The 16682-nt window shown below is 39.3% G+C and overlaps 1 protein-coding gene across 1 annotated transcript in view; it reads left to right on the forward strand.

Annotated features, from left to right (window-relative positions):
- Positions 1 to 6065, forward strand: part of LOC128101041 (serine/threonine-protein phosphatase with EF-hands 1-like) — a 110628-nt gene extending 104563 nt beyond the window's left edge. Inside the window, 1 exon segment of the mRNA XM_052723792.1 lies at positions 1241 to 6065. Within this exon segment, the coding sequence (XP_052579752.1) occupies positions 1241 to 1440 (200 nt within the window). The 3' untranslated portion in view covers positions 1441 to 6065.
- The last annotated feature ends 10617 nt before the right edge of the window (positions 6066 to 16682 follow it).

A 16682-nucleotide genomic window follows, 5' to 3' on the forward strand; every position in this document is an offset into this window, starting at 1 on the left:
TAATTTAGCTTGGCCACAAATTCTGTACTGGAGACCATAGCGTTCTACAGAAGCCTTTGAAGTCACTGGTCTCACTGGAATAGCTCCTTTCTATAAACCACCAGCAGAGATGAGAAAGACAACTCACTCTCCCTTGATCTTAGCCACAAGGCTGAGAACCAATTAAGGATAATTCACTTTCTGCTTTAGTATCTTAGCTAATATGAAAAAGAGTTCTAATTTTGTTCAAGGGATTGGAAAATCAGTTTTGATTTAGCTTTGATATATAATTACTGATTTTCTAACTTAAAGATGCAGGACTGGGCCGGGCGGTGGTGGCGCACGCCTTTAATCCCAGCACTCGGGAGGCAGAGCCAGGCGGATCTCTGTGAGTTCGAGGCCAGCCTGGGCTACCAAGTGAGTTCCAGGAAAGGCGCAAAGCTACACAGAGAAACCCTGTCTCGAAAAACCAAAAAAAAAAAAAAGATGCAGGACTGGGAAGATAGCTCAGTCGTAGAGAGATTGCCTGTTGTGTATGAGGCTCTGGGTATCATCCTCAGCACCCTGCCACCACCCCAACCTCTGTGCAGAGACATTTGAGTATGAAAAAGTATCAATAGTTATCCATGAAAGTAGATTATTGCATATAAAAACAATAACAGTGGGTTTATGAGATGACTCATCGGACAAAGGTGCTTGCTGCTGACCATGATGATCTGAATTCAATCCCCAAGACTCATCTCTCAAGTTGTCCTCTGACTTCAGCATGTGCAATATGGCTTGGGCTGTGCACACACATACACACACACACACACACACACACACACACACACACACACACACACACACACCACCACCACCACCACCACCACCACTACCACCACCACCACCACCACCATCTTATTGACTCTCAGGATACTTTCTCCTGTTTTAATGTTGCTCTCTATTCTGACATTCTTCTGTGTCCTGCACCCTGGGATTTTAGTTCTTATAATTTCTACACCACTTTTGTCCACATCTGCTCACTATTTCTTCACCTGTTACTCTTTTTGGCATTAGAATATTCCCAGGATCCTTGGTAGTTGCAAGTGGCATACTGTTTCTTGTATGTATGATCTTATTCTTCTGTTTCCTTCAGTGTTTTGAGTCTCAGGCATATTAGTGAACTTGCAATTAGGACTGTTCAGTCAGTGTGGCTTTCCCCCTACTCTTTCAGGGGGGTCTTAACATTGGCACTTAACCTTCTCCTGTTTCCTTTTAGGTATGATCTCTATGGATGAATTCCGGACCATGTGGAAACTTTTCAATACTCACTACAATGTTCATATTGATGATTCCCAAATTGATGAGCTTGCCAACACAATGGACTTCAACAAAGATGGAAGCATAGACTTCAATGAGTTTTTAAAGGCTTTCTATGTAGTACATAAATATGAGAAGCCAGACAGCCATCCTGCTTAAGATGAACAAAAACTTCTCCCAGCCTCCTTGGAAACAGCTGACCCCCAACTTCCAGTCTTAACCAGGGCCCTTAAAATCCATTATAGTAGAGAAAAGTAGAGCCTTAGTCACACCATAGGCAGATGCACAGTGTGAGTGTCAGTAGCCCTTAGCAAATCATTATTGGTAAGACTAGGTTAAATATCAGTGATGAAATATACTTCCAGTGTTGGGATCCATACATTGCCAGTGATAAACTAGGCTTGAGCTTAGTGCTGGTCTCCGATGATACCTAATCAGGAGGCTAGAGCAATTTGGAAGCATCCTGAAGAACCCGCATAGCAGGAGAGAACAGCACTAGGTGTAATATCTATGAGTGGCTGAGGAGGAGAGGAGTGCTAAACTATTATTGAAATAAAGTATTTCCATCATCAAACTGTAATCATTTTTGGAGATTCCATAACCAGCCATCTTCAGTGGGGGACTACCTTCAGGGATGAGGGCCATATAAGAATCTGAGAAAGACTGAGAGCAATAGTACCTCTATTTTTCATGTTTGCTGGAAATATAAAGTCAGTATGTTCAGATTGAGTCCTATAATTAATATGGTCTGACAACAACTGATGATAAGACAGGGCCCTGGTTATATACACTATACAACTTATTCTGCTGTTCTGATTGTATATCAAACAATTTATTTCTGTCTAAGGGTGAGGCTATATTTCATTATTTTTAAAGCTTTAGAACTCAAGATCAAGAAACAATCCAGATCATACAAGCCTGCCTGCTACATATATCAGAAATAATGGATGAACTGTACCATATCTTTTGAAATGAATATCTAATCTTATAGAAAAGCAAAAGAAATCCTCAGGGGCAGGAAAACGGTATAATTGAAATCATGGTAATACTAGCATGAGACAAAATAGGTTTTAATGCTATTGATGTAAAAACACAACTTTCATCTCAAAGAATAAGTGATAATTTATTTAACTATGTATGGCCATGCCCAGAAACCTATTTTACCTCCAATTCTATGTTCTAACATACCAACAGTTTCATAAAGTTTTACAGTGAAAGAAAAAAGAAAGTCATATATCAAAACACAATACATTGGTGGAAACATCGGCTATGAGGGTTATAGCAAAGTGTGGAATTCTCCGTCATAGGCCTCACACACTATTGATGACACTATTAGAATGGATTGATGGAAGCTAGTGGCTTGTTAAAAATACATATAAACTGTTTTTTTTTCATTTTTTTTATTAAAATGTAATTACATCCTGTTTCCCCTTCCCTTTCCTCCCTGCAACCTCTCCCATATATGCCCCCCCTCCCCTGCTCTCTCTCAAATTCATGGCTTCTGTCAAACTTAGGAATGGGCAATGCATGGCTTTTAAAGGGACTGAAAACAGCCCCAAATAATTTGACTTGGACTGAAACATTTGAATTTTCCACAATCATAAAATGAAGTCATTTGTCCTTGTATAATCTTTATCACAGGTGCAGCTCTTTTTCCCCTCCCCCATGGGAACTTCAGTCCACAATACAAAGAACCCTGTTGAGGACTTAAGGATCATTACTAAATGCTAAAAAGAATAATTCACCAGGAAGAAAAAGTAATTTTAGATGTATGTGCATCTAATAGCAAAGCTTTCAAATGAATGCAGAAATTTGCATAAGTGCTAGGCTAAATTGATAGAGGAAGCTTTGTGATATATCTTTTCACATATATAATTTGTTATGGAAATATAAAATGAATGTATGGAAGATTGGACAGCCTAACTAATTAACCTGATGTGTCATGTGAATGTGTATGAATGTATATGTATATTCTATATAGATATGTGCATGTGCAAACACGTTTATGGGACTAAAATCAGTTTTTGAAACATGATTTTTAAAATCAACTCTAAATAATACACATTTTAAGCACACAGGAACATTTATCAAAATAGACCACAATTACTAATCAATGAGAAACATTATATTCTATGATTCTAATGAAATTAAATTCAAAATAAATAGGCACAAGGCCCTAGGTTTGAGCTCCAGTACTGATAAAAAAGTAAAAAGCTAGCTATATTAATGGAGACTAAAAAGGGATATAACTATAAAAAGCTAGCCATACTAACAGAGACTAAAAAGGAATATAACTATAGATTTATCATAAAACTTTAAAAAGTTCACAAGAATTCTGTAACGCTATGCTAAATTTTAACAACAACAACAACAACAATAACTGCTACATGAAAACATTTTGGTTGCTGAGATAAAATACCCTTACTGAAAGAATCACAGAGGAGGAAAGGGTTTATTTGGCTTAAAATTCCAGGTCCTAGCCCATCTTTTCAGGGAAGTGAAGGCAGGAAGTCAAACAGCCAGTCACATCACATTGCAGTCAAGAGCAAGAGAGAATATACACACCCTTGCTTGCGTGTGCTAGTCTTCACATAGCCTTCTCCTGTCTCATATAGCTCAGAGTCCTCTGTCTAGGGAATGGTGCCATCCATAATGGGCTGGACAGCAGCTATGGAAAAAATAAAAACTGAGGTTTTCAACTCCTTTCCTCTTATCTCATATTAAAACTGTACAAAACATATCACAACTATAAAAAAAAAGTGTACAAAACTCCTTTCCTCTTATATTAAAACTGACTGATAATGCAGAGTTTGAGAAATGTCTAAAGAAAGCCTCAGGCAGGCTCAGATGACCGTTTTTGTTATTTTGTGAATATCATTTGGTTATTTATTTTCAGAGTTGTTTCTGGAACCCTAGAAAAACCAGATAGGTGTAATTGATCCTCATGCTCAGAGCTCATACTTACCAATTTTCCTGCTTGCTAAAACTTATTTCCAAAATTAATATGTGCAATCATCATGTGCAAAGGTGGTGAAAAAAAACAGTCAAATGCATGGTTCCAGTTGAGGTGAAACAAGATGACACTCTTCCTTCCTATTTAAGCTTTCAGATCATAACCAAGTGTCCTTCTAGAGATAAACTTACCCATCACGCTTTTCATGTAGGGGTGTGTGTGTGTGTGTGTGTGTGTGTGTGTGTGTGTGTGTGTGTGTGTGTGTGTGTGTGTGTCTTAGAGAGTTTGCTATTGAAAATGGCTCCCAAGCTAGTAGTGAAGTGTTGCCTAGTATTCCTTAAGTGTAAGAAAGCTGTGCGGTACCTTATGGAGAAAATACATGTGTTAAATAAAACTAATTCAAGCATGTGTGATAGTACTGTTGGCATGAATTTAGTGTTAATGAATTGACAACACACAGTAAATGAATTATATTTAAAGAGAAATACTTGTAAAACAAGGTATATATTGATCAGTTCATAGAAATGGTGGCCAAAGCCTGACAGGAACCCAACCCTATATTTCCCCTAGGAGCATTCGTTCAGTATTTGCTAAATCTAGTGTTCACTTACAATATATAGATCCAAAATACTATGAATAATGAGAATCAAGTGGGTTCTCCAACAATTTTCTCCTTTTTTAAATTTTGCTTCTCAAGGGCATCTATCCACTCAATTTGCTGTGAATTACTTAGGGGTATTTATTGAATAATTCGTTTGTTTTTACTCATGTATAATGACACTTCTGTCATATGGTAGGATCCTACATGCATGTGGCTCTCATTTTAGGCTCCTTGTTATCAGCCACTGATCTGTGGAGGTATTTTCTTACAAATGCTTCATGTATTGAATACTATATATTTATAATGTATAATTTTCTTGCTTTCTGGTACCATGAACCCTGCCCTCACCTGGATTCTTCAAATTTTTTTTTGGTCCTTTTGCCCTCTGTACACATATTAGAATCAGCTTGTCAAATTTGTGAAATCAGCTATTGGAGTTTGAGAGGAACTGCATCATTTATAAATTAGCCTTTACTGTACTGACTCTTCCTGCTCATAAACATGACATATTTTCCAGTCATTTTAGAATTTGTTTATCTACTTTAATGAAGAATTTTGTCATTTCTATAATCTTTAAAAGAGATTTATGCTGAGGAGGAGTACCTGAGAGGGTTTGGAAAGAAGAAAGGGAAGGGGAGAAATGATGTAATTATAATCTCAAAAAAAATTATTTCAAGATATACCATGTGAGTTTTTGGTATTGTTATTATTCTATTTTTTTCAATCTTCCCCACTCACAGAGTTCTATTTTTAGGGTTTGATTTATTCTTCTCTATTCTTCTGTTGCTTTATGTGTTTATTATGTGATCTGTGTGTATTTGTGGGGGAGGACCTATTTATGTGTTTGTACTATGTGCAGACACTTGATCAGTCCGAATTGTTCACTTGTGGGCTTTCTCATTTTTCATTGTGAACTCATCATTAGTAGCACTTTGTTGTTATTTCACATGTCTGTATGTCTGGAAGAGTCCATGACATTTGGGATGTGGGCGCTTTTCTTCCATGTCTTTGTTTGACTTGTTCCCAGGGGTATCAGTGCTTAAGGGACTGTTCTTATGTAACTTTTTAGTCTGGAGTCTCTGAATTATGTGGGTAGAGTTTAGCAGTATGAATTGTAGTCCTGTGGTTTTAAATTCTCAGAGAGCTTTTATTATTTTCCCACCCAAAGCCCAGTTGCCCTGTGGTCTCTCTTGTTTTTAAATCTTTTCATAAATAAACTAGTTCTTTGAGGGTCTTGGCTTTATGTGAAGTTCTCAGTTGAATTCTCTACCCCCTAGAGTCCAAAGCCTCATTTCCTGTGCCTGTGTAGGGTATTAAATCCCAACCCCTTAGCTTCTGGAGACAAATACCCCCTGTTATCTCAGGCATTCACTCTTCTGCTTTTTCTTTTTCCCCTTTGTTTCTGGCACCCAGGGGTTGGCGTTTATTATTTGTGAGCCTAGTTGTACATTTAAAATAATCATGAGAGATTTTACTCAGTGTATCTAGGTGATTATAGTAAAAGGATTTTCATGTTGTCCAAGTTGCTATATTACTAGCAATGATAAATAGAGTTTTTGTATTCTTTAGTCTGATAATACACTGTGTTTTTAGTGTTTGTTAATAATCTTTAGACTTCATATTTTATCCAATGATTAAATGTTCATAATATGCAATGCATTTGGATTATATAATGTGTGTCATTTATTGGCCCACAGATTTTAAAACCTTGGTAGGACTTCTGATTTTCTGTAACAATTTTTGCATAAATGGTATCATATTGTATATTTTTTTAAAGCAAGGCCACACCTTTTTTCTTTTCACTTTTCCTTCTCCAGCATTAGCATGGCCCTCATCCATTCTTCCTCACATACAGAAGGCATATTAACTCACTTTAGGACTTTCCATATTTTTATTCTCTGCTTATAAATTATATAGAGCCATTTATATCCTCATATATGTGTGCATTCATATACACTTTAGGACAATCACAGCGTTTTTATTTTGTGTTGCATTGAAAATGGAATTGGGTAATCATCTTTCCATTCTGCTTTTACTATTCTATGGTGCTGAAGGCCCAGGGAGCTGCTGCAGTTCCTGCTCTTTTATCTTTTGAATAGTGATCCAGTTGAATGTGCCCCTCGCACCCCAAGTTAATGTGTTGAAAACTTAATCTCGAAATTCATATGTTAATTATTTCTAGAGAAAGAGCTTCTGGTAAGTAAGGAGATTTAGAAAAGGCCATCAGAGTGAGGGCTCCATGATGGCGGTTAGTGAATGTATAAGAGGAAGAGAGACCTCAGCTGGTACAGGGCTTTCCTGCCATGTGATGTCTCCTGCCGTGTTATACTGTAGTAGGAAGGCCTGCACCAGATGCAAAAAAGACTCCAAGGCTGTACTCTTGAACTTCTCAGCCTTCAAAACCGTGTCCCAAATATACTTCCATTGTTTCTAAATTCCCCAGTTTCAGGAATTTTGTTCTAGGCAACAGAAAATGGACCAAGAGAAATGCGCAAATCATCACTATACTGCTTAATGAATTTCCACATGCAACCAGCACCCAATCAAGAAACAGAATATGGTGCTGTTGTTATGCCCAGATCTTGGGGACCCCCCAAAAGACCACCACAGAGACCAAATTCCATATGTAAAAGCAAAGAGCTTTTATTTTCAAGCTCTGGGGCTTGGTCTCTCTGTCTGTCGGACACAGCAGTGAGTGCAGAGAGCCCTGAGCTCAGGCAAGGTAGAGTTTTTATCATAGCAGAGGTTGGGGTGAAGGAATTTCCAGAGTTGAGGACCTGATTGGCTGACATTTGTCTAGGGGTATCTGTAAAACAAAAATAGGTGTGTGCTAAACTCAGGAACATTTGGCCACCTTATCTCATGGTTGGAATGTTTGGGATGTCAGGTACTTTCCCTTAGATGTAGGCCCTCCCTGGGTGGGGTCAGCTTATGGCTTTTCCTGGATCTGGGTGTTGCCTGCCAGTAAGCCTGTCACGGAAGCTGTGTCTAGGCCTCTAAGCCTGTCATGGCAGCTGTGTGGTCAAGCTGTTTGGGGGCCCCTCTACACTGTCGAGATGGCTAAGAGAATAAGGGCACTTGCCACCAAGCCTGGTGACCTGACTTTGATCCCTGGAACCTGCATGGTGGCAGGAGAGACCTTACTCTCCAAATTGTTCTCTGACTTCCACATGTACACGGCATGTGTGCACTCACACACATGCACAAACATGTATACAATAAATAAATATGAAAATGATTTTAAAACAAAGTAGAATATTACCAGTTTCCCAGCCTCTCCCACCTATGCCTCCTCCTGAGGGTACTCATCATCTTGACTTTAACAACATAAATTTCTTTAGCCTTTTTTTTTGGGATTCTATAGAAAATAAACCATTCAGTAGTATTGTAAGAATTCTGTCCTTAATTACATCACCAGCCTGCGACAGCGTCCCAGCCTAAAAAGCGAGCGGGCCCTCTGTGCGTCCCCCTTCTCTTTCTGCTCTCTTTTCCTTCCGTCTGTTTTCTCTCTCTCTCTCTCTCTCTCTCTCTCTCTCTCTCTCTCTCTCTCTCTCTCTCTCTCTCTTTCCCTCCCTCTCTCCCTGCCCAATAAAGCTCTAAAAAGGTAACCATGGCTTGTGATTCTTCCGATCAGCACTCTCCTCCACTGGCATGGCCGCCGTGGGAGGCGGCTAGCCACAAGCACCAGTGCATAACCAACAAGTATTCTATAATATAACATCATTATGTATAGCATTCATAATGCACTTGCATTTAGTTATTCATTCTAATGGCTGTATAATACCTCATCATATGGGTATATCAGAATATATTTATCTATCTACTGGTTGACCTTGGAGCATATGGACAGTGCTGCCATGAACACTTTGTTCATTAATTTATACTTTTTAACAACTGTAAAATATTCTGTGTTGTGAAGGACTACCTTTAATTCAGTCACTCTGCTTTGATTAATGGGCTGCTTGTATATTGATGATAAACTTGGCAGGATCTAGAATTACCTTGGAGACAAATCTCTGGACATGTCTGTGAAGAATCATCTATACTAGGTTAATTGGGTTAGAAAAACTCGAGTTAACTCTGGGCAGCACCATTCCCTGGGCTGGTGTCCTGGACTGCATTAAAAGGAGAAGGCTGGGCATAACAAGCATCCATCACGCTCTGCTTCCCAACTGTGGATGCAGTGTGATCAGCTAGTTACCGTATGTTCTGATCCTGTGGCTTCCTTGCCATGATGAACTGTATCCTCCATCTGTGAGTCAAAATAACCCATTCTTTCCTAAAGTGGATTTTGTCAGGTATTTTATCACAGCAGAGAGAAAGGTAGCTTATACAGGAACTTGGAACAGAGAGCAGGGTCATTGCTATGGTAATTCTGACCATGTAGTGCTTACACTATTGGAACTGGGTTACAGGATGGCTGTGTAAGAATTTGGAACTTTGAGCAGAGATCAATGGTTCATTCTGGCAGGAGTCTAAAAGAGAAGAATGCTGAAAGAAACACCAACACTGAAGGCCCAGCTCATGAGGTTTTAGGGGGAAAGACAGACTTTCTCAGGAAAAAATGGAGAGAGTAGAGAGAGGACAAACATACACACACACACACACACACACACACACACACACACACACACACACACACGAGAGAGAGAGAGAGAGAGAGACAGACAGACAGACAGAGACAGAAAGAGACAGACAGAGACAGAAAGAGACAGACAGAGAGATGAAATTCTGTGAGGAAAGGGGTATAAGCAAGTTTAAAGTTGGGGACAGTAGGAAAGGTGTCCTGAAGGCAAGATCCCAGACACTGAAGGCTGTGGGATATGAGAATGTAAATCCATTTGAGACAGTTCGAACTGAAAATGATGCTGAAGTGGTTCTTTGCTCCAAAATAACTGCAGATTCAGATAGAAAACAGGGTAACTGTGGTCTAAGGGGACTAGGCTGCATCTCAACCTGGCAGCAGAACTTGGCATCATCACCCACGTGGTGGTTTTATGGGTATGAAGGATGCAAGGATGATGGGGCTTCTGGAAGTTTGTGCTAAAGTTCAAGAAGGCTGCTGAGGCTAGAGAATGCCCAACATGGTCAGATTTTCTGTAAGAAGGCCCTGAAAGCCCATTGCATAAAGCTGTAAAGGTAAAGCAGGAATTGAAATGCAGAGTCCAGAATGTTGGAGATGCCAGGGTCATGGGCCATCTGCCAAGGAAAACCTCAGCTGTGGAGTAGAGCCAACCCATGAGACAGGCTATATATGCTACAGGCAGCAGAGCTGGAGAGGAGGAGCTAGCTACTCAATCCTTTTGGAGCCCTATTTCATTAGCATCCAGATGCTTAACATGAATCTGTAGGATTTGGTATTTTCCCATCTCAGTTTCTATCTTGTTTTGGGTTTGATCTTTCCGAAACACTATGTCCACAGTTCCTCCCTTGTGGAATGGGGATGTTTCCTTTGTGCCATTGTATTCTAGGAATATGTAAAAGGAGTTCACAGTTAAAAGACTGCCTTAGTCTTTGTAGCCATATGTTTCTCGGTTGCCATAGGCCAAAGCAACCTATTTATTAGCCAATGGGAACAACATATTCACAACATACAGAAAGACATCCCCCAGCAAAGTCTCAGAAGAGATTCTGCAGTTGCACTCTTGAATAGTGTTGGAACTGCTCAAGACTATGGTAATTTTGAAGTTAAACTGAATGTATTTTGCATTATGAGGTGGCCATGAGCCTATTGAGACATGAAGTAGAAAGTGATGTCTGAAAAGTGATATGTTTGGGGTATCAAGTTGGCAAGGGATGAACTTGTGATAGTTTGTATTGACTGTCAACTTGAAAGCACCAAGAATCATCTTGGAGACAACTCTCTGGATACATCTATAAGGGATTATTTACATTATGTTAATTGGAGTGGGAAGACCTACCCTCCCTAACCATGGGTGGCACTATTCCCTAGAATTGGGTCCTTGACTGCATAAAAAGAAGGCTGAGCATAAGCACTCATCACTTTCTGCTTCCTAAATGTAGATGTGGTGTTACCAGTCAACTTTATGTTCCTGTCTCCTTAACTTCCTTGCCATGATACACTCTACCCTCAAACTGTGAGTCAAAATGAACTTAGGTTGATTTTGTCGGGTATTTTATCACAGCAATGAGAAAATTGATTAAATAAATTACTAATTTTATTTCCTGTTCTTGACCACTAAGGTAAACATTCCGTAAGTATTATGTATATTGAGCATGCATAGAAATGTTGATCTATCCCTAATGGTGGGTTAGATCAAATTGGCTACGTTGGGGAGGTGGGAGATAAATGGAAAGAAGCATGGGTGACCATGATTCTGGGGAACTGGTAATCTGTTTCTTGATCTGTGTGCTTTTTGTATGTGGAAATTAAAATTAAGCAATGTTCTGGTGAGTTGTGCATTTGTCTCAGTGCAGCAATTGCCTTTAAAAATTAAGAGCTGTTCCGTGACTGTATATTAAAAGAACAAAACAAAACAAAACTGTGGCAATAGTATTATCATCAACAATGTATGAAAATCCCTTTTCCTTCATCTCTACTAGCAGTAGTTGTTACAACTCTTTCTGTGTGTTATGAAGCTGATGGCTAGAAAATGATAAATACCAGGTTCTTATATTCCTTGAATGGCTGGAGAATTTGAGCATATTCATGTGCTTAGATTTTTCTCTTTAATAAATGGTTTCTTCGTGTTTTGGTTAGTTTTTCTTTTGGTTTAAACATCTTTTTATTCTCACCAATTTGTAAATTAATCCTAGCTGAGTATGGTGACACATACCTATAATCCCAGCACTCTGGAGGCTGAGGCAGGAGGATTGCAAGCTGTGGCCTGAGCTAGTGAGATGCTAACTAAAAAAAGTTGTTTTAACTTTTTAAAACACATTAGTTGTTTTAACTGAAAATTATTACCATGTCTATTATTTCCCTATTAACTTTGTTCACATTATTTTTGGCTATATAAAAGTCTGATATTTTAAAATAGTTATTACGTCCATATTTTCTTTCATTATTTCTGTTTTTATAGAAGGTGTTTCCAATGTCTGTAGAGGATATATTTATTGTCTGGAATGTTCTCACAAGAACTTTGTTTTTAATTCAAGTCTTTATAGTATAATAACTTATTTTGATATGATATGATATGTGCTTTATTTCTATATTTTTATGTTTTTCCCCTTTTTCAGTACTGGGGAGTGGACCCAAGGCCTTGAGCCAGGCAAACAATCTACCCCTGATCTAGCTGCACTCCCCTTCAGCCCTATGGTTCATTTTTGTATTATTCTATACAGTACCCTGCCATGCCAGCCTCATTTATTAATTAACCCACATCTTTCCTCCTGAGCTGAATTGATGTTGTTGTCACATACTAATTTCTCAATGCATTCATTAATTTCTGTTCATTTTCATACTATTATTATATTTATTCTATTTTAGTGACTGGATATACTGCCATGATCTCTAATAATGCAAAACTTTTCTACTGTCCTTTTTAGCTTTCTTAGTTATTTCTAGACATGTATTTCTCTATTGGAAGTTTAATATAACTTTATGAAATTAAAAAAAACCTGCTAATGTTATTGAGATGGTCGTGATTGTTCATGCCTGTAATGCAAAAGAATTGTGGCAAGTTTGAGTGTTGCCTGGGCTACACAATGAATTCCAGTCCAGCATGGTACTCCAAAAACAAAACCAACAAACTAAACAAAAGTCTCCAAAAGATTCTAATTGTAATGGAATACAGTTTATATATTGCATTCAGAAAATTTAATGTTTTTATGATAACAAGTATACCTACCATTTGTTCATATATTGTTTTCTTTTTTATGTCTTATGTTTCCTTCATTAAATTTATCCCTAAATATTTTATATTTTCCCACTATTGTAAAGGGGATTTTTTAGTTTGCATTTATAGGTACTTACTGTTAGAATAAAATAGGGAATAGGCTGTTTATTAGTTTATTGTTTTATCTAGTCTCCAGTCTCCTTACCAATTACTGCTAGTAATTCTAGTATCACTTGCATTTTCAAGCTAATCAGATACAACATCAGTAGAATTAATTTACACTTCTTATTTTAGGTTGTCACATTTAGCAAAAACAAAGAATGATCAGAAAACTGAATTTCATGTAAACAATGAAAAGGTTTTTTAAATGAAAGTATGTGCTTTTTGCTTTGTTTTGTGTTTGGAGACAAAGTCTTACTATGTAGTCCAGGCTGGGCTCTAACTTGAAAACTGCCAATCTTCCTGCCTCAGCCTCTCAAGTGCTGGTATTATAGGTGTGATCTACCCTATTTTATTTTTGAGACATATGCTGGAAAGAATTCATTGTTAGCTTGAAATTCCAATTTATCTGGATGACATGCATTTTATCAGGCACCAGTGATGATGCCTGCTATTTTACTTTCTTTTTAGGCTGCATTTGCTGAAATCTATAAAGACTGTACCTCTCACCTCAGGTGCACGTTAGTATGAACCAGGAATCTGGGGTTTTTTTGTTGTTTTGCTTTGTTTATATTCAAGAGATATTTATTAAATGTTTCCCTTTTGGTGATGTTATGGTTTTATTTTTTATTTATTTATTTCCCCTCCCTCTTCTCCACCTTTTCTCTATCCTCTCCCTCCCCCAATACACTCCTCCTCTGTTTTTGTTTAGGATAGACCCTGAACATACTCAATCTCCTCTGACCTCAAGAATCTGTTTTTTAAGAATTCTAATGACAAGTCCTTAGGTTTAAATGGTTAACTAGGGATATGTACATTTTAAAAGTTTCCTAGATAGTCTAATGTACACCCAGTGTTGAAAGCCACTGCCTTAATGTTAAATAATAATATCAGTATGTATTAAGAATCTAAGTCAAGCTGGGCAGTGGAGGCACACACCTTTAATCCCAGCACTCAGGAGGCAGAGGCAGGTAGCACTCTATGAGTTCAAGGCCAGCCTGGGCTATAGAGCAAGTTCCAGGACAGCCTGGGCTTTTACATAGAGAAACCCTGTCTCAAAAAACAAAAACAAGCAACAACCAAAAAGAACCTAAGTCAAAAGTCAGGTGTGGTGGCATAGGCCTTTGATCCTAGCATTTGGAAGGCAGAGGCAGGTGGATCTATGTGAGTTCGAGACCAGCCTGATCTACAGAGTGAGTTACAGGAAATCCAGGGCCACACTGAGATCCTGTCTTAAAAAAATATAAAGATTGAAAGAATCTGTCAAATGTTCCAGTGGAAGGCTCCACATCTAAGACTATATGGGCAGCAAAAAATAGATTGGATGGCTTTTTAAGAAAAAGACACTGTGGTGGTTTGAATAGGAATTGCCTCCATAGATTCATGTGTTAGAATACTTGGTCCATAGACGGTGGCACTATTAGGAGGTGTGGCTTTGTTGGAGTGGGTGTGGCCTTGTTGGAGGAAGTATGTCACTGTAGGGGTGGGCTTTGCGGTCTCTTTTGCTCAAGCTTCCCTCAGTGTGACTTTCAGTTGACATTCTGTTGCCTGAAAGATGTAGCACTCTCAGCTCCAGCACCATGTCTGTCTGCACACTACCATGCTTCCAGTGAAGATGATAATGGACTGAACCTCTGAACTATAAGTGAGCCCCCTCAATGAAATGTTTTCTTTTAAGAGTTGTTGTGGTCATGATGTCTCTTCACAGCAATAGAAATCCTAACTAAGACAGGCACTAAGTTGGGTGGGTAAGAAAGGGGGGGTGGATCCAGGAGGAGTTGGGGAGGGAGAGTAAATATGATCAAAACACACATTGTACAAAATTCTCCAAAAACTAAACACATTTTAGTTTTGTTTACATAGTTTGCATCTGCTTCTGTTACTGGGATGTCACTCTTGACTACCCAGCTCCTCTGTCCTTGTCATTTCCATTGAAAGACTTCAGAGCAGGCATCCAGAACATAGTGGAGAAGATAGGCACAGTTATTACAGAAGAATAGAGTAAGAGTAGGCGGTGGCCATAGGGGCCGCTGTGGAGGAAAACACTCACAGAATGAGAGTGGACGTTGGCCAGAGACACTGCTATCCAAGCGATTGGTAGGCCCATTTGGATTGACTCTTAGAGGAAGGGGCAACGGTTTGTCCTTTCCCTCCCTCCCTCCCCTCCCTCCCCTCCCTCCCTCCCTCCCTCCCTCCCTCCCTCCCCTCCCTCCCCTCCCTCCCCTCCCTCCCTCCTTGCCTTTCTTTAAATTAAAAAGCCTCCTTACATGGTTTGGGGACCTTGGATCCAGGTTGAGAAAATAATTAACGAACTTCCAGACAATTCAAGATGTCACCACTCCTCCTGAGGCTACAGATGTAAGTCAGTTCCTGTTCCTCCAACCAGAAAGTTCTGTTTTCACAAGCAGTTGGTTGTATGGAGGGGTCCAGTCCTATGGCCTCTAAGTCTTTTATCTGACTACCTAACTGACCCATTTTATTTTATTTTATTGGTTTTTTGAGACAGGGTTTCTCTGGGTAACAGCTCTGGGTGTCCTGGAACTCACTTGTAGACCAGGCTGGCCTCGAACTCACAGAGATCCATCTGCTTCTGCCTCCTAAGTGCTGAAATTAAAGGCAAACAGACCTGTTTTAAATAGTTGATTTTATCATATATTTTAAAGATTTATTTTATGTTTATGTGTTGTGGTAGGCCAGTTACACCTTTTCAACCTTTTCTAGGGTTCTTATGAGGAGGAGAGAGGGATAAGAAAATATTAGAAAGACAGCAAAGAGGAGAAAGATAGAAATACAAGATAGCTTTGGGAGAACCTGGGTCAATACCCAATGGCCTTTTCCATTTATTCAAAAGAGCTTTTTATAACAATGCCTAGGGGCGGGGCAAAAGACTTCCCCCTTGCTAGATCAAAGCACAGTGCACAGCCAAGTGTAGACCCTTCCAAAGACCTGGTAGCCATGCCCATGGTCAAATCATCCCCTTATGCAGCCCTGCTGGGTAAAGCAAGCTCATCTTCTCTGACCCTGAGTAATTTGGGCCTCCACAATGTGTATACATGTTTTTGTGTGCATATGTGCGTGCATGTCTGTGTGTGTGTGTGTGTGTGTGTGTGTGTGTGTGTGTGTGTGTGTGTGTGTGTGAGAGAGAGAGAGAGAGAGAGAGAGAGAGAGAGAGAGAGAGAGAGAGAGAGAGAGAGTGAGTGTATGCATGTGAGTGCATGTGCCTGTGGAAGCCAGAGGCACCAGATTCCCTGGAGTTTCAGGCAGTCGTGAGGCACTTAAATGGGTGCTGGGAATGAGAGCTCTGGATTCTGTGGTAGATACTCAGTTTGAGAGATGCGGGAGCAAGTAGCCCTGAATTCGTTTGTCCACCAATTTAGGACCAGTGTGGTCTCGGAACATTTTTTTAATGGTACATCCCTTTCAAAATTTTTCTGTGCTAATTGGTCCATTTGTCAATTTTGGGAGCTTCAATTTTGCAAAGCAATCATCCTTTCCTTCTTAACTGTACAGATTTATTTCTTACCTGTCCTCATTGTTCTTTTCATTTTTACTAAATCTCTAGCTGAATTATGTTCCTCGGCTCCTCTGGTAAACCTCTGCTCCTTTACTCTTTTTTCTCCTTGATCTGGCTTTTGAGGGGTTTTGTAACTGGAGTGTAAGCCCCAGCAGACTAGGTGCTGCCACCCAATCCAGTATGTACCCATATATACCCCCAATATACCCATATATACCCCCAATATACCCATATATACCCCCAATATACCCATATATACCCCCAATATACCCATATATACCACCAATATACCCATATATACCCCCAATATACCCATATATACCCCCAATATACCCATATATACCACCAATATACCCATATATACCACCAATATAC

The sequence above is a fragment of the Peromyscus californicus genome, unplaced genomic scaffold, assembly GCF_007827085.1.
Source record: "Peromyscus californicus insignis strain IS unplaced genomic scaffold, ASM782708v3 Scaffold_10__1_contigs__length_136768540, whole genome shotgun sequence".
NCBI lineage: Eukaryota > Metazoa > Chordata > Mammalia > Rodentia > Cricetidae > Peromyscus > Peromyscus californicus.